Source organism: Artibeus jamaicensis, unplaced genomic scaffold (assembly GCF_021234435.1).
Source record: "Artibeus jamaicensis isolate MK-2021 breed Jamaican fruit bat unplaced genomic scaffold, CSHL_Jam_final contig_354, whole genome shotgun sequence".
NCBI classification, from domain to species: domain Eukaryota; kingdom Metazoa; phylum Chordata; class Mammalia; order Chiroptera; family Phyllostomidae; genus Artibeus; species Artibeus jamaicensis.
The window spans coordinates 20,382,283-20,396,980 of record NW_026521803.1 but is presented as its reverse complement, the minus strand read 5'-3'; the positions used below and the strand labels follow the sequence as shown (position 1 = coordinate 20,396,980).

The 14,698-nt window shown below is 52.4% G+C and overlaps 1 protein-coding gene across 29 annotated transcripts in view; it reads left to right on the top strand.

Moving 5' to 3' along the window:
• CELF4 (CUGBP Elav-like family member 4) overlaps positions 1-11,871 on the top strand; it is a 290,171-nt gene extending 278,300 nt beyond the window's left edge. For 24 of the 29 annotated variants that reach the window (XM_037154504.2, XM_037154509.2, XM_037154503.2 and 21 more), the window contains 2 exons: positions 1,547-1,718; positions 9,742-11,871. In XM_037154504.2, the coding sequence (XP_037010399.1) occupies positions 1,547-1,674 (128 nt within the window). In that variant the 3' untranslated portion in view covers positions 1,675-1,718; positions 9,742-11,871. Of the gene's footprint in view, positions 1-1,051; positions 1,128-1,546; positions 1,719-4,249; positions 4,670-7,676; positions 7,690-9,741 lie in introns of those variants that run through there. The other 5 variants (XM_037154513.2, XM_053664353.1, XM_053664352.1 and 2 more) reach the window with 3 other exon arrangements.
• Positions 11,872-14,698: the final 2,827 nt, after the last annotated feature.

Below are 14,698 nucleotides of genomic sequence, written 5' to 3'. Positions count from 1 at the left end.
GGGAAAGTGTCTGGGGCAAGGTAAACAGGGAGAAGCAGCCAGCACAGGGAGAGCGAGGGAGGTGCCAGGGACAGTTAACCGAGAAGACAGCTTCTACTTCAGTGGGTCTATACATCTATCCCTTATATGTCTAATGCTATTCTGGGACAAACACCCCAAATGAGGCAGGTTAGCAGGATGGCCTGGGAACTTTGCCAAGCTTAGTTTCATATATTTTGCAAGGAGACTTTACAGGAGAAATAAATAAAAGGCAGATTTTACAGCAGAAAAGGCCTCTAAGTCAAATAAATTCCAGGAAATACTAAGTTCAACAAAGAGATAAAGTTTTATTTATTGGAGAAGCTGGGGTGGGAGTTGGGTGTTTTTATTTGTGCCTTGAATTGTCCTAGAAGGGCCTGGCTATAAGCTTACCTGACCACAGAAGCCCCTTTCGCAAGGAGCACCTACCAGGGCCATTCTGGGAAGTGCTGATGTAACTTGTAGTCTCTAAGGAGACCACACAGAGTTTCAGAAAGGTGACTTCTAAATGCACCTTGGGAACCTGATCCATCTCCATTCAGGAACTTGGTGTTTCAGAAGGTGACTGGGAACCATGGATGGTTCTATATCCCATCCTGGAATGTTGGGAGGAATGAAAGGGTGAAAAAAAACTTCTGCAGGCTCTCCACTGATTTTTTACTGATAGTGTTAATTTGTACTATTATTGTTATATAATACTATTATTATTGTTATGGGGGGGTTATAGGGGACACATTAACTGGCATATGCTTAGTCCAGGGCAAGGGCACCTGCTCCCTCGGCTTGGAATTGTACTAAATAAGAGGGAGATGCCCGCAGCCCCTGGGCAGGAGGTGGTGGGTGAACCCCAGAGTCCCCCAGGAGCCCGGCGGGGGGCCGCCTCGGCCAGGACCGGGAGCGGGGTGGGGGGCCGCGAGGACTGCCCGCCTCTGCCCTCCCCTGTGGCCGGGCGGCACTCGCGAAGGGGGCGGCCCGAAACCGTTTTCTCCGCGGTGCCTCCCTCCCGCCCCCTCGCACGCCTCTCTCTCCCCAGGCCGGCACCCTGTGCCCTCCCGCTGCCAGGCCCCCTCCTGTCAGGGAGGACAGTGTCCAATAAACTCCACCCTCAGGTGTGTCCGCCCTCTCCCACCCCGCGGCAGGAGAGGGCTCAGGTGCCGGGGCCGGCCGGGGTGGGGGGCGGGCGCCTGTCCGAGCCCCGCCGCGTCGCGGGCTCCCCGCTCGGGGGAGAGGGCGCCGCCCGAAGCCGAGGTGGAGCTGGGAGGCCCGGCAGGGCCCCGCGGGTCTGCGAGGCCGGGAGCCTCGGAAGCTCGCTCCCCGGGAGGGGCCGCGCGCACGCGGGCTGGAGGGGGCGGGGGGAGGCCGGCCGGGGCGGGGCCCTGGGGGAGGAGCTTCGCGCCCCGCCCCGCCCACAGGCGGGCGGGGGGGCGGGGAGGGGCCGCGCTCGGCCCGCAGACCTTCTCCCCACCCACCCCTCCCGGCCCCCGCGGCCCAGTGGAAACCCAGGCCCTCGTCCCTCGTGTCTCGCCAGGCTTCGTGAGCTTCGACAACCCGGCCAGCGCGCAGACCGCCATCCAGGCCATGAACGGCTTCCAGATCGGCATGAAGAGGCTCAAGGTGCAGCTGAAGCGGCCCAAAGACGCCAATCGCCCGTACTGAGCGCCGGCGGGAGCGTCCCCCGGGGGAGACTAGGACTCGCACAGGTAACCGGGGGCTGCCGGGGCGCGGGGACGGGGGGGGTGAGGGAGGGGACACCGGACGGACCCGCCGCCTCCCCGACCTCCGTGGGCTGGACCCTCGGGGCGTGTGCCTTGGACCCGCTGCGCCCGTCTCCACCGGCTCATCGCCCAGTGCCTAGAGGCAGGCGCAGAGCTGTGGTCATCCGGGAGACATGGGCATGGCCATCCCCTGGTCGCAGAGCTAAAAGGAGCTGGGGGTGGAGCGTTCTGAGAAGGTGGGGCGAGGCCTGGGCCTGCGTCTCCGAGGTCCACATTGGCAATCCTCTTTGCCAGGTGGCAAGCTCAGGGCTGGGAGAGTTTGGGGGCAGCAGACTAGGCCCTGCAGAAAGCTGTAGCCCTCTGCTGGGGCCTTCTCCCAGAATCCGTCTCACCCTTCCCCAGCTTTAGACACCTGATCCCCTCGCCCCTCCAATTCCTCAAAGTTCAGTCTGGAGAGGAGGGACAGGACTTTTCAAAGGGAACTTTACCAAAGAACAAAACTGGATAGGGCAGAAGCTGAGCATGTGAAGGTACAGCACTGGGGCCCACTTACCCTGCCTGCTTTACAGAGGCCATGATGAGTGGGCAGTCGTCACCACTTCTGCTCAGTCGGGGTCCTGCCTGGCCACCTGACTTCCAGGCCACCTGTTCCGCTGGGGGAGGCGGCTCCCTGGGAAAGCAGGGAGGGGGGAGCTGCGCCAGGACATGAGAAGTCCACGTTCAGCCTGGTGTGAGCTCCTGCAGGGCCAGCTCATTCTCAGGCCGCAGACAGGCTGCCCAGCCCTCTGCCCCTCTATTCCTTCAGTGTGCTGTGCACCAGGTACAGGCGGGTACTCAGGACTCAGCCAGAGTCGGACCAGTGGGAATCCTTGTCCTAAGCAGAGGAGAGAGAGAATAAACAATGACATGTGATCAAAGAGTAAATGGTACAGGGTGTCAGAGTCGTTGGTTACAGTTAAAATCAGGGAGTCAGGGTAGGTCTTGTCAAGAAAGAGGCATTCAAGCAAAGACTTCAACAAGTGAAGCGGGAGCCCTGTCATTGTCTGCAGGAGTGTGTCTTCCCTTCAAGGGCCCGGTCAGGCCAGGGCAGCAGGTTCGAGGAGATGCAGCAGGCCAAGGTGGTGGGAGGGGAGTAATTACAGGGGTATGGCGAGAGAAGAGGCCCCAGAGGTAAGGAGGGCCACCTCATGGAGGATCCACAGGCCACTATAATGAATTTAGGCCTGTCCTCAGAAATGGGGGGCTGGGTGGCGGGGGCCACTGGAGAGCTCTGAGTGGAGAGTGATGTGATTAACCTGCATTTCAGCAGGACCACTGGCTGCTGTGTTAATAGATCACAGGGCCCAAAGCAGAGGTCTAGTGCCCAGACTGCTCAGCCCAGCTGACAGCAGTTGATGTGGTACGAGGGAGCCAAGTTGTAGACATGCTTGGGAGGCAGAGCCAAGGATGCTGTTTGTAATGAATGAGGGGTGGGTGTGAGAGAAAGAGGAGTCAAGGATGACACTTGGCTCCTGGCCCAAGTGAGTGAAAGAGCAGGGTTGTCATGCCTGGAAATGAAGAGGGGTTGGGAGACAAATCAGGCACGTGGGAGTTAAACATTCAGGGGAGGTTCCGAGTCTGGAGCTGGAGGTCTGCAGTTTCCCATTCTCCCCTCAGACCCCACCACTGCCAGCAGCACACTCTTCATCCAGCCAGGAGCAGCTGCCAGTACTCAGCTTCTACTGAATGGGGTGGCTGAGCCTCTACCCTCTGCAAGGCTGGAAAACCAAACCCACCTCTTGCCTCCTGAGTTCCCACTCCCTGCCCATCTCTGGCTTGTGTGAAGACACAAATACTCATGTTCACTCAGCATGTGGGCCCCTTCCTATGCCAGGCACTGGGCACCATGCGGGGTCACCATCCTGCCCACAAGGAGCCTCTGGCTCTGTGCACACACAGACCTCAGGACGCAGCCAGCAGACGGGTGCATTTCCATAGGAGGGCTGGGGTGGCTCAGCTAAAGCAGCCCGTTCTAGGTCTGAGGCATGACTTGGGTTGGGGTGCTTCCTTTCTTGGGCTTCCACGTTCTTACTAATGAAAGCAAGGTGTTAGAGTCATCGGAGAGTTTTAAAGAGGAGGGTAGTGTCCTGAGGTTGTGCCGGGCCTCTGGGCTCCCAGAAAGCAGCCTGTTTCAGCCTCCTAGACCTCCGTGTAACGAAAACCCAAGCAGGAGTAGAGCCTTTAGGTGGGAGAAATTCCCAGAGGAAGGGATGAGGAAAGCAGATTTGTTATTTGAGACCTGAGGTCAGAAGTGGTCTTCAAGGTAGACCCAGCCGACAGTCATACTTGGGATGGGACTTGAGAGGAGTAGTTTAAACGGCAAAATGGGTTCTTCCACCAGAGAATAGAAAGGCCTGAAAGGTGAAAACCACAGACTTTCTCACAGTTCTTATCACATATTAGGCACCGTTTCTATAGGAAAGAATATAGCTGCAACCACCCAGAAGGTACACAGTGTTATCAGTCCCATTTTACAGAGAGATCACCGGAAGTCCACTTCCCATCAGCTACTGAGCAGTGGCTCCGTGATTTGAAGCTGGGGGCCTCGTTCCGGAGGCTGTGCTCTTAGCCCCTTCGAGGGAGGAGAATGGTAACGCCCACTGCCGTCATCACCCCAGCCTCCCACCACCGAGTGTCCTGAACGTCAGAGGGACATGTGGAGACATCCCACTTCTCAGGGGTCAGATCTCTGACTCCCCCTCCCTACTAACTCTATAATAAAGTTGGCCTTTAACTTCCATGTAGATGGCATTTTAACGTGGTGCTTTCGGGCTTCCCACCCCAAGACAGTCAGAGGCTGTCACAGAAGGAGGAGGCCAAGATAAGGGGCAGGCTTGGGGATTCCAGCAAGAAGTGACGGCTGCGCAGTCGCCAGCCAAAGAGGAAACAGCTGCAAAAGCAGCTAAAAACTGCATAGTTTTACCAGTTAATGAAAGGGGTATTTACAAATGATACGTCCTAGGTGCTCGGAAGGGCAGGGCTAGCCTGAGCGGGGTCCGAGGGGCACACTATCACTAGGAGCGAAGAGGTGACAGGGTCACGGACCTCCAGGCCAAGGTTGGCCACTGCAGTGGTGAAGGCAGAAGGTGCAGCAGGCCTGGTGGCCAGGGCCGAGTCAGAGTGAGAATGTCGCGGTTCTGGGAAAGGAGAGGAGCCCCAGCAGGGCAGCTGTGGGGGGTGTGGCCCGGCTCTGGTTCCCTGAAGTGAGGTTCTGGTGGGTGGAATGGGGTTGGGTCTCCCGAGAGTGTAGATCTCCTTCTTCTTTGGGTTCCTGGCCTTCTCGCTGCCCCTGCTCCTCAGGTTGCTTGAGCTCATTATTTTGTGCTAAGTGAGAGTTTCTCCAAAAAACCTTTACCAGGAATCTAAGAGAAAGAAAACAGGAGAAATGGGCAAAATCGTGGACATGGCCAGGTCTACAGCCATCAGCCAGAACACCCAGGTCCCTTGTCCCGACCTGGCATCTGAATTGGGTCAGCCTGGCCATCATGTCCTCACCCAGGCCGTGAGTTGGAGCCTCCCAGGCCAGATTCAGGCTCCGGCAAGCCTGTCAGTGACCCACTGCAGGGCTGTGCTCTGCGAGGCTCTTCAGGAGGGTGGCCAGTAGGGGTCGCCCAGCAGGAAGAGGCACAGCTGTTCCCTAGTGAACAGAGTAGCCAGTTGTGTGCATGAGGAACGTGGGGGAGGCTCCCTGGGGGTTGAATGAGTGTGAGAGTGTGTTTGTGTGTTGGGACCAAGTGAGTGTGAGAGATGAGTGTATGAGAAAGTTTCCTGGGTTGAGCATTAAGGAAGGGCTGTGTGGGAGGCAGGCTGGACTCCCTGGCACCCAGGACAGTGCCAGGCACTGAAGGGCAAATGGGGGAAAGCTGGAGGCAGAGGAGCACAGCAGAGTGGGGAGGAGTGGGTGTCTGTGAGGTGCTCAGGACTGGGAGCAAGGGAAAGGAGGGGTCCCCAGGGGTCCCTGAGTTGTACTTGCCATTGCCAGCACCTGATGGCATTGCCCTCCTCCATCCTTAGGCCTCTTCTCCCACCCAAAGGGCCCTGCCAACTGGATATCCTGGGTGGGTCTAACGGCTGTCTTTCAGGGGGGTTGGTAAAGCAGGGGAGGGTGGCATGCTGGAAGAGCAAGGGCCCAGCTTGGCCAGGCAGGTCGGGCAGGGGTCTGGGGAGCAAGAGGGGCCGGGAGCTGTTCTGTGAAGGCAGAGCTGAAGGTAGGGTTTGGGCTTAAATAAGTCACCTCTCAACTACTTTGCAGCTTATCCACACTGACCCTTCACCATCCCAGGCTTCCCTTCCACCTTCCCTTGAAGGAAAACAAAGCTGAGAGTGCAAGTTGGCTGCAGCTGGATGTAGAAGCCTGGTGGCCAGAAAGCCCTGCAGTCAGACCTGGTGCCTGAATGCTGCAGCGGAGGGGGAGGGGAGCAAGGTCAAGGGTAACCACGACAAGGGGATAGATCCCTGGCTGGAGGCTAAGGACCGTGAAGCTGTGAGGAGTGCAGAAGACCACTCAAAGTGGCAGTATCTGATGATGCTTCATGGAGCAGGTAGCCTTGGCCACCTAGCGCTGCACCATTAAAGAAGGCAGCAGGGGCCTGTGAGACGGGTCAGCCTAGAAAGCTGTACGTGGGGGGCCGTGGGGAATGGAGAGGGAGAAGGTGGAGTAAGGGAGGTCAGCAGAGCGAAAGTGGCAGCAGCAGAGACTGGAGACCCAGGACCATAGTACACCCCCTCTGGGGGGCTGTCCTGGTTTGTCTTGCCTACCCCGCAGGGAGCCCCGCAGTCTTCCGTATGACCTAACCATGGGTCATGCCTGCAGAGCCTTCTGTATACTCCACGTGCCCAGAAGCAACCTCACTTGGTCTACACAGGCCACCTTGGGAGAAAAGCAAAGGGTGTGAGGTGACTGCGAAGTGAAATCTATAGTACCAGGGTATGTTTATAAATTTCTAGGGACATTGATGTGATTTCCTCTAAATCTGAAAGCCAAACATGTTCATTTGCTGAAGGTTTTTAGGAAAGAGGGTTGAGGCAGAGTGGAAGGGCAGACAATCATAACATCATACAGTGGGTTCTCTTAAAGTGGAGACACCCTTCTCTGGGGATGGTGGCCAAAGGGACCCGAAGGGTGGGAGGGCTGCATTGTTGCCAGTGGGGATTGTACTGTGACAGCAAAGTGCCTCATGGGTGGGCCTCATGGATCCACCAGTCACCTTAGCCAGCCTCTGACCTACCTGGCAAGTCAGGGTCCCCCTGACAGCCCCCACCTGCTGGTCCACAGGCTGAAGCCACAGAAGGCTGGGGAGGTGAGGAGAGCTCGGCGCCCAGGGGAGAGAGAAAGAATCAAGGGTGACAAAAAGCAGAGACGTGCTCCCTGATCTGCTTGCTGGCCAAGGTGGTTCGAGGGGCTGTTCCATTTTTTTCTGGCCCCCTCGCCAAACTGCCCACACCCCCCTCCCCAACGCATGATGGATGCCCACAGTGGCCCTGTGTGAGGTTCTGCTACTGTTCACAGTGTACCATGTGTCTGCATAAACAGCTGTGCGTGTACCTGTGTGTTGGTGTGCCCATGTCGTTTGTCTGCCGGCTTCCTCCACCCTTTGAGTTCTTTTCCGTTCTCTTATGATTTGACTGCTGTTCTCTCATCAGAGCTTTTAGATTGATGCTGTGGTCTGGTGCTGTATAAATATTTTTCCTTTTAATTTTGTTTTAACTTCTTCCGTGCCCTTCTTCGCCCTCTACCCAGCTCCCCCTGCCCTCCCACACTCCCCTCCACCCCGCCCTGCCTCTTCCTCCCCCCTTGCCCACACTCTTGTCCTTTCTCTCTTTCTCTCTCTCTCTACATATATAAATATATATATAAATCTTTTCTTCTTTTGTCATTCAATCAAATTCCAACAACCCAACCAGGGCCAGTCAAATCCACCACAGTCTCGCGCTGAGCTAGGAATAAAGTTCACGTAATCACATGAGAGTGGAGAAAACAGTCCCCCATCCGTAAGTTCAAATCAACTCAAAGTTCACAGTGTGACATGATGGCGTCATGTAACAAGGCTAAGAATCGGTTGCATGACAATTGCCGTCAAGTTTCGTGGAGGTGCTGTGATTGGAGCGTTTTTCTTGGATGTTGTATCAGTCGATGATTGGCCAGTCATGATCACACGTGCATTCTCTTGACCTTTGTGCTGCCACGCCCTTTTTTGCTGTGCTCATTTTTGTTTCGTTCTTGGTGCTTGCAGTGGTTTTACTTTCTGTTGTTTGGTTTTTCTTGTTCAGCGTTTTTTATGCTTCTCTAGATGTCACATAGAGGAAAAAAAACAAAAACGAAAGCACAAAAAAAATAGTAAAAATAAAGATGAATTCCTAAATTATTGAACATGGGATCATTTAACTGTGCAAACCATTATTTTTTTTCTTAAAAGTAACAAAAACATCTTAAAAAATGCGTGGTTGATTTACTTGCACTTGAAAATATTGTGATTTTATTTTTTTCTAGAAATTTGGGGGCCTTTTTCAATTGACACTTTCCTGGGTCTGGTCTTTTTCCAGTTAGGCCATTTTCAATCTCACTTCAAAAGCAAAAACAAAACCAAAAACCAAAAATGAAATCTCTACAGTAACAGAATGATAAAAAAAAAATTTCTAAACCAAAAACGTAGAGTACAAAGCCAGAGGCCTCTGAGAGAGAGCCTGGTATCAATTGTAAGGTTTGTATTGTAGCCACTTCTGCTAAATTAAATGTGGGGCGGGGAGGCCGGGGAATGGGGTTTCGGGAGGGTTTTTCGGTTGGTTTGGAAAAAAACAGTCCTGACAAAAGCAAAATGCACCTTTTTGTTTACAACTGAAAAAGGGTCCTTGACAAGTGTTTTTTGATTTTATTATTATTTTCTTTGGTGTTGTAATTGTTTAGACTGCTGTGTACGGTTTGCTGTTTGTTGAATCAACAGTGTGAAAAACCTGCCAGCATGGATTGATATACGCATGACGTTGTCCCCTCGACTGGGGGCTTGGCAGTTCTAACTCTCCTGATGTAACCAGTCACCCCCATGTATAAGTGGAAGCTGCTTGCTAGAATGGAGATGAGTCTCATTTGTTAATTCACAATGATTAAGCATTCTCCTTCTGATTCTAGTCAGATCATGATTTTTTTCCTTAAAAAAAGCAAAACGAAACACCCAAAAGCCACCATTCAAAAGAAAATTGAGAACTAAGTCTGATGATTAAATCCGTTCTAACTTCTGTTAGGATCTCCCATCCTCCCCCTGGAAGTTCTGAATTTCCTCTAAATTCCCTGGCATGTATGAGAAAAATATTGTGTGTGTGTATGTGTGTATCTATGCATATACATACACACATATCCATGTATATCCACATATGTGCAGGTGAATATCTTCTACACATATATCCAGATATACATATATATACATAGCCTCGCAAATAGTTACTGACTTTGGGAAAGAAGTGGTTGGCTGGAAACTGGGCAAGGATTCAGCAAAATTCACATTAGGGATCTTTCTTCTTTTTGCTCAGTTGGGGAGGGGTGGGCTGGGCTGCTAGATTTTTGCTGTCTCGTTTGCTAGGCTTTTGTATACATATTGTATCTGGGCTAGATCCCTCAGAGATCAGTTTAATTATAAATTCATATGCCACAGTCCCAAATTGTCCCCTTAGACCGAGCCATCCCCCAATTCAGAACTCTAAAGGAACCCAAATCGAGACCCCGCTCCCAACCGCTGTGCTTCAGCCAACAGCCACCGCCACCAGACCTCCCAGAGGTTTCTCACTCTGAACAGAAGAGTCGATTTCTTCCTTACGTATCATGATCATGACTAATTCTCATACTGGTCTCTCCCCTCCCTCCCACCATCCCCCAGAGCTCCCCCCACCCCAACCCCCAGGCAGGCTCCTTTTGGTGTTTGGATGCATTTTGTGTTTCCTCTCTTGGCTTAATCAGCCCTGATTTTCTTCATTTTAGGGCAGGATGCTGAACGGGCTACATTAAAAAACAAACCTCTCTCTCTCTCTATTTATAAATGAGAACTGTTGGATGACACCTTTGACATATCAGCCAATATCAATCAAGCTGAGGACTCCAGACACTCTGTGACTGTAACATTTCTTCAAGGAAAGTATAGCGTCTATGGAGTTCAGAGGGCACGTGCTTGGGGGAAATGACATACGACTTAAAGAAGAAGATGAAGAAAAATGAGAAACACACACACAAAAGGCAACTTTTAAAACAAAATAACCTGAGACCAGATGGGGAGGCTGAAGGGCTGCAAAGAGACGCTGCTTACCGATCCCCGGGGCTTTTCCAGCCCGTGGGCGCCTGAGGCAGGCTGGGGCGAGCGGTGTGGCGGGGCCTGGTCCCCAGGGGGCGGCTGGGAGGCCGCCACTGAGCATCTCTATCTGTCATTCCTTTAGCTATTTAGGGACCAAAGGACCAAACTTTTTATTGCAGATGTGTAGCTCTATGTCAAATAGAGGGGGAATGGAGGGGGACCTCCTTCCTGCCTCCTGGCTGTTCTTGAAACAGCTTAGAGCGATTCTATGAAAAATGTAATAAAAAATTTAAAAAAAAACACAAAAAACTACAAAAAAACACAAAAAAAGAAAAATAATGCTTAAATGCTTTTAAAACAGCAAGATAATAGTTCTTTCATACTTTGAGAGGCGCTTTGATTACCCTCATTCAAGTCTGAGACACTTTCCTATGGTTTTCTGTATTGTATGTCTGGAGGAGCTGTTAAGAAGAACAAATTGGTGGATATTGGGGGAAAGCAACAAAAATATTAAAACTCATTAACCTTGAAGTGTGAGGAAACAAAGAGGGGAAAAAAGGACTTACAAGGCAAGAGAATTGTTGTGAAAAGTCTGTAAATGCTTCTAACTCTTCCCCCCCTCTTAAAAACATAATAGTTGTACAGAATTTTAAAAAGGAGAAGTTTAAAATACCTATATCATAGAAGAAAAATTAGAGGAAAGCAAAAAATAAAAAAAATAAAAAAAGGAAAAAAAAACTTATAGAAGTTAGCGTTACTGCTAAAATCCCAGATGTTGTAGGACTGTACTTTTGTAGAGTTTAGACTGAGCATCAATCCCTTCTCCCCGCGAGTGCTGTCGGATGGCGACACCGTTGACCCCGAGGGCCAGGCTGACTGGCCAGACCTGTGGGCTCCTGGCTGGCCCTGCCGGTGGAGGCCCCGCCCTGGGCAGGAAGGCCCGCCGCAGCTGCAGCCGCCCTCGCCTCGCTTCGCTCCGGAGCTGCGTGCTCGCCCGCTCTCCGCAAGCCCTGGACACCTTCTGCTTCACTCGCCTTCCATGCTTGCTCCAGAGACCTTCCGGGCAAGGGAGACCTGGGAACTTTCATCTTAAAGCAACGAAACAACACACACACACAAAAACCTTAAACAAGAGAGAGAAAAATAAACAATCTTTGAAGAATTTCTGAAACTGTTTACAAGGAATTTTGAAAAACAGGGATGTTTAAATGATGCCGGCTCTGTTTTTCTGTAAATAAATTTGCATATTTTGTAGGACTTTTAATTGTAATGATAGAGAAAAAAAACAAGGAAAACTATTTAATGAAAGCACGATATTTATCTTTGGTAAATGACTTTAGAGCAGTTAAAAAAGACATTGCTTAAAAAAACTCAGAATCAGAAAAAAACACTGATTTATTTAAGAACACATATATTTTAAAGTATAACATATTTATTATAATTTATTTGCACCGTTGGGAAGACTTGCTTTGGCGTTCTGCCTCGGTACCCTCCTCGCATTGACATCCAGTTTGTCTGGAGGCCAGAGGGCTCGCGGACCTGCCATTTTTTTCCCTTTTTTGTTTTAGAAAAACAAGGATCTGGTTCCTCTCGGGCCTCCTGACTTTCCTTTCTTTCTGGTTTGCTGGTTCATTATTTTTAAATTTTTCTTTTTCTTTCTCTTGGCTCCTCCTTTTAGGATGTCCAGATGTTGTAAAAAAACCAACAGCTGCAGTTCAGTACAACTGCTCTTTTCACACTCGACTCCCTAAAACTCCTTGTAACCTTCTGTAACTATTGGATGACGCTTTCTCCAGCTTAGCCCTAAATAAAGCACAGTTTAAAAAAAAGAAGACTCCTTTTCAGTGGTCTGTGCTTCCTGGAATCTGGCCCGCTGTGCCTCGCAGCCCCACGGCGGGCCACGGAAGTAGCTTTGGCTCCTGTCTCCGTGGGATCCGCCTGCAGCGCAGGCGGTGTGAAGGGCTTTGCGGGAGGTGATGGGACCCATCCAAGGAGGCCCTGCTCCACACGTCAAAAACATTTCTCTGCACTGATGTGTCTCTGAAAGTCTTCGCAGCAAACCCGTAGTTTTGGCTCCCTGGCAGGGATGGCCACAGGGCCCACACACAACAGAGAGGCCCCCATTTCTTGCTAACAGGAGGCAACCAGGGCCACCTGGCCTGAGTGCGGGTGAGGGCAAAATGCTGGGAGGTACTGGGGAAGGGAGGCAGCAGAGGCAGGGACCACAGTCAAGGAAGGAGGATGAGGACGTGACCCAAAACTTGCCACCAAGCACTCTGCTTTTGGTCCTCACCTCCCACCGGGTTGCCAGTTTGCGTGGATGGAGGAGACCTAGGATTGGGGTGATGCCCTCAGAGTTGGGGCTCTGGTGGGAGGGAGCGCAGGGGGGGTAGGTTTCTGGGGTGCTGCCCACCTCTCTACACAACAGAGAGAACTCCAAGCCCTGATGCCGGAAGAGGTTTGAGAAGGAGGGCAATGCAGCGTGAGGGGCTCTGGATGAGGAAGGACAGGGCGTGAACCTGGACGGGGGAGGGGAGGTAGAGAAGAGGGAACAGTGTCAGTGTCATTGTCATCGTCTTTGGAGGTGATGCACAATAGCCACAAGCCAGCTCCAGGCCCCATCCTGGCCCATGGCACCCTCTCCCCCACTCCAGCCCCACCCCCGGCCTGCAGACTGCAGTCTGCAGCCTGGTCCAGGCATGGGCAGACTCCCCCCAGGGGTCTCCATCTCCCTGTGTGTACAGGGCAGGGAAGCTGTGTGGACTGAGATGCCTGGTTGGGGAGACAAAGGTCTTTGTCTGTCTGTCTGTCTGTCTGTGCCCTGCTTCTGAGGGAGAGTGGGGAGTGGCTTCTGCCCTCACCTGTCTGCTCTAACGGAGAGTGATGGAGAGCGGAGCTCAGAGCCCCAGCTACAGAGCAACACCTGAGCCCTGTGTCCCCTCTCACCTCTCTTCCCGGGGCTGGGCCCGAGCCCATTTCTCACACTAGCCTGTGAAGTGTTAGCCTGGGGAGAGAAGGCCTTCCCGGGGAATGGGGCGGGCCTTCATGCCAGGACTTGAATGTGGAGGTGGTTTGCAGATGAGAGTCTCCTTGTCCCCTGAACTAACCCACCCTCCTCCTGGCCCCGGGTTCGGTTCCAGTTCCGGTTCCGGCAGCGAGCCCAGATGACAGCCGGCTCTGCCGTTCTGGGAGCCTGCGGGGCTCTGGACTTTTTGGAGGAATTCACACTACAAAGGGCTGGAGGTCAGACTGGGGGTCATGCTGCCATGTGAGGAATGGAAAGGCGTTGTTTAAGGAATTCTTTGAGCTTTAAGCCTCATACTATTCAAAACTGAGGTTTCTATTGGACATTTGCTTCTGAAAGGCAAGGAGTCTGCCAGAGGATGACAAACCTCAACGGCTCCTCTTGTCACTGTCCCAGACTCTAGGGAGCCTTGGGGGCCTCCCCAGGCAGCCCCTGGTTTTTGGTGTCCACCTCCCCGCGGTGGACTGTTCCCTCTGACACAGGCCTCCCCACCTCCACTGCCCCGGAGCTGCCCCCAGAGGCCTGGGGTGCGAAGCAGGTCAACTGAATTCTGCTTTGATCCAGGCATGGTTGACTGAGAGGAGGGATGAAAACACGGGGCCTAGATATGACGAAGTCAGTTCTAGGAAATAAGCCCTCTATTTACAAACCACATTCAAAATAACAAATGGAGGCAGGGCACAATTAAGAGAGAAGACGACTTAAAGCCTCTGGAGGGAAGCCACAGAGTCCTCGAAAACTTGCCGAAAACTATCAGGTCAGTTTGCAGTGTCATGGGCGCAGGTGGGGCCTCGTACCTCATCCCTCTTCCTCGGGTTAAGAATCCCTGGTTTGAGGGGTTAAGAAAACCCAAGACGCAATTCTCATTAACTTACGCTTATATTCTATGGCTTTCATTCCTCTGCTGCGACTCTACCTGCAGTGTGTAATTTCTTTATAACGTCTCTATTTTTAAAAGACTTTTTATTATAAACCCTTTATCTCAAACTTAATGAAAAGTAGATACTTACATACAGAACTTCCAAGTACTCACCCCCTACTGTCAGCATACATCATCAGCTCACGAGTACTTCTCCAGCAAATCCCAGCTATAAAGGCATTCCGTGGTAGATACCTGGGTCTCCCCTCAACGTCTCATTGCCGCATGGATGTTCGCAGGCTGGCTCTGGCCTGTGGGGCCGCTGCGCCCTCACTGTGGCAGCGTCGGGGGGCTGCAGCCTCTCCCACTTACCCGAGGGTGGTCCCTGGCCCCGGTTCCCTCCAGCCTGGTGCAGGGTGGCACTGTCAAAGGCCTTTCTTCTTTTCTCCTGCCCCCTTTGTACTCATCTTCTCTCTCACGTTCTTCTTCTCTCCCTTCTCCTGTGCTTCCTTTGTGACGCTCATCTGAAAAGAAACTGTTTACTGAGACCTTTCGGTGAATAGCTCCCCTCTCCTCGGTTTCTCTAAAGGTCTTTTCCCCTGTCCTGAGCTGAATCTCACTCCCACACAAAGCAGCAGCAGAGCGAGACAGATGTCCCAGGGCTTCCCCACACCCAAGAGCGGCCCCAAGTCCTTGCAGGCAAATCAGCACTCCTCCTGAGGTGGGGTTTGCAGGGCCATCGTGGGAATCACACCTGGATTAAGCC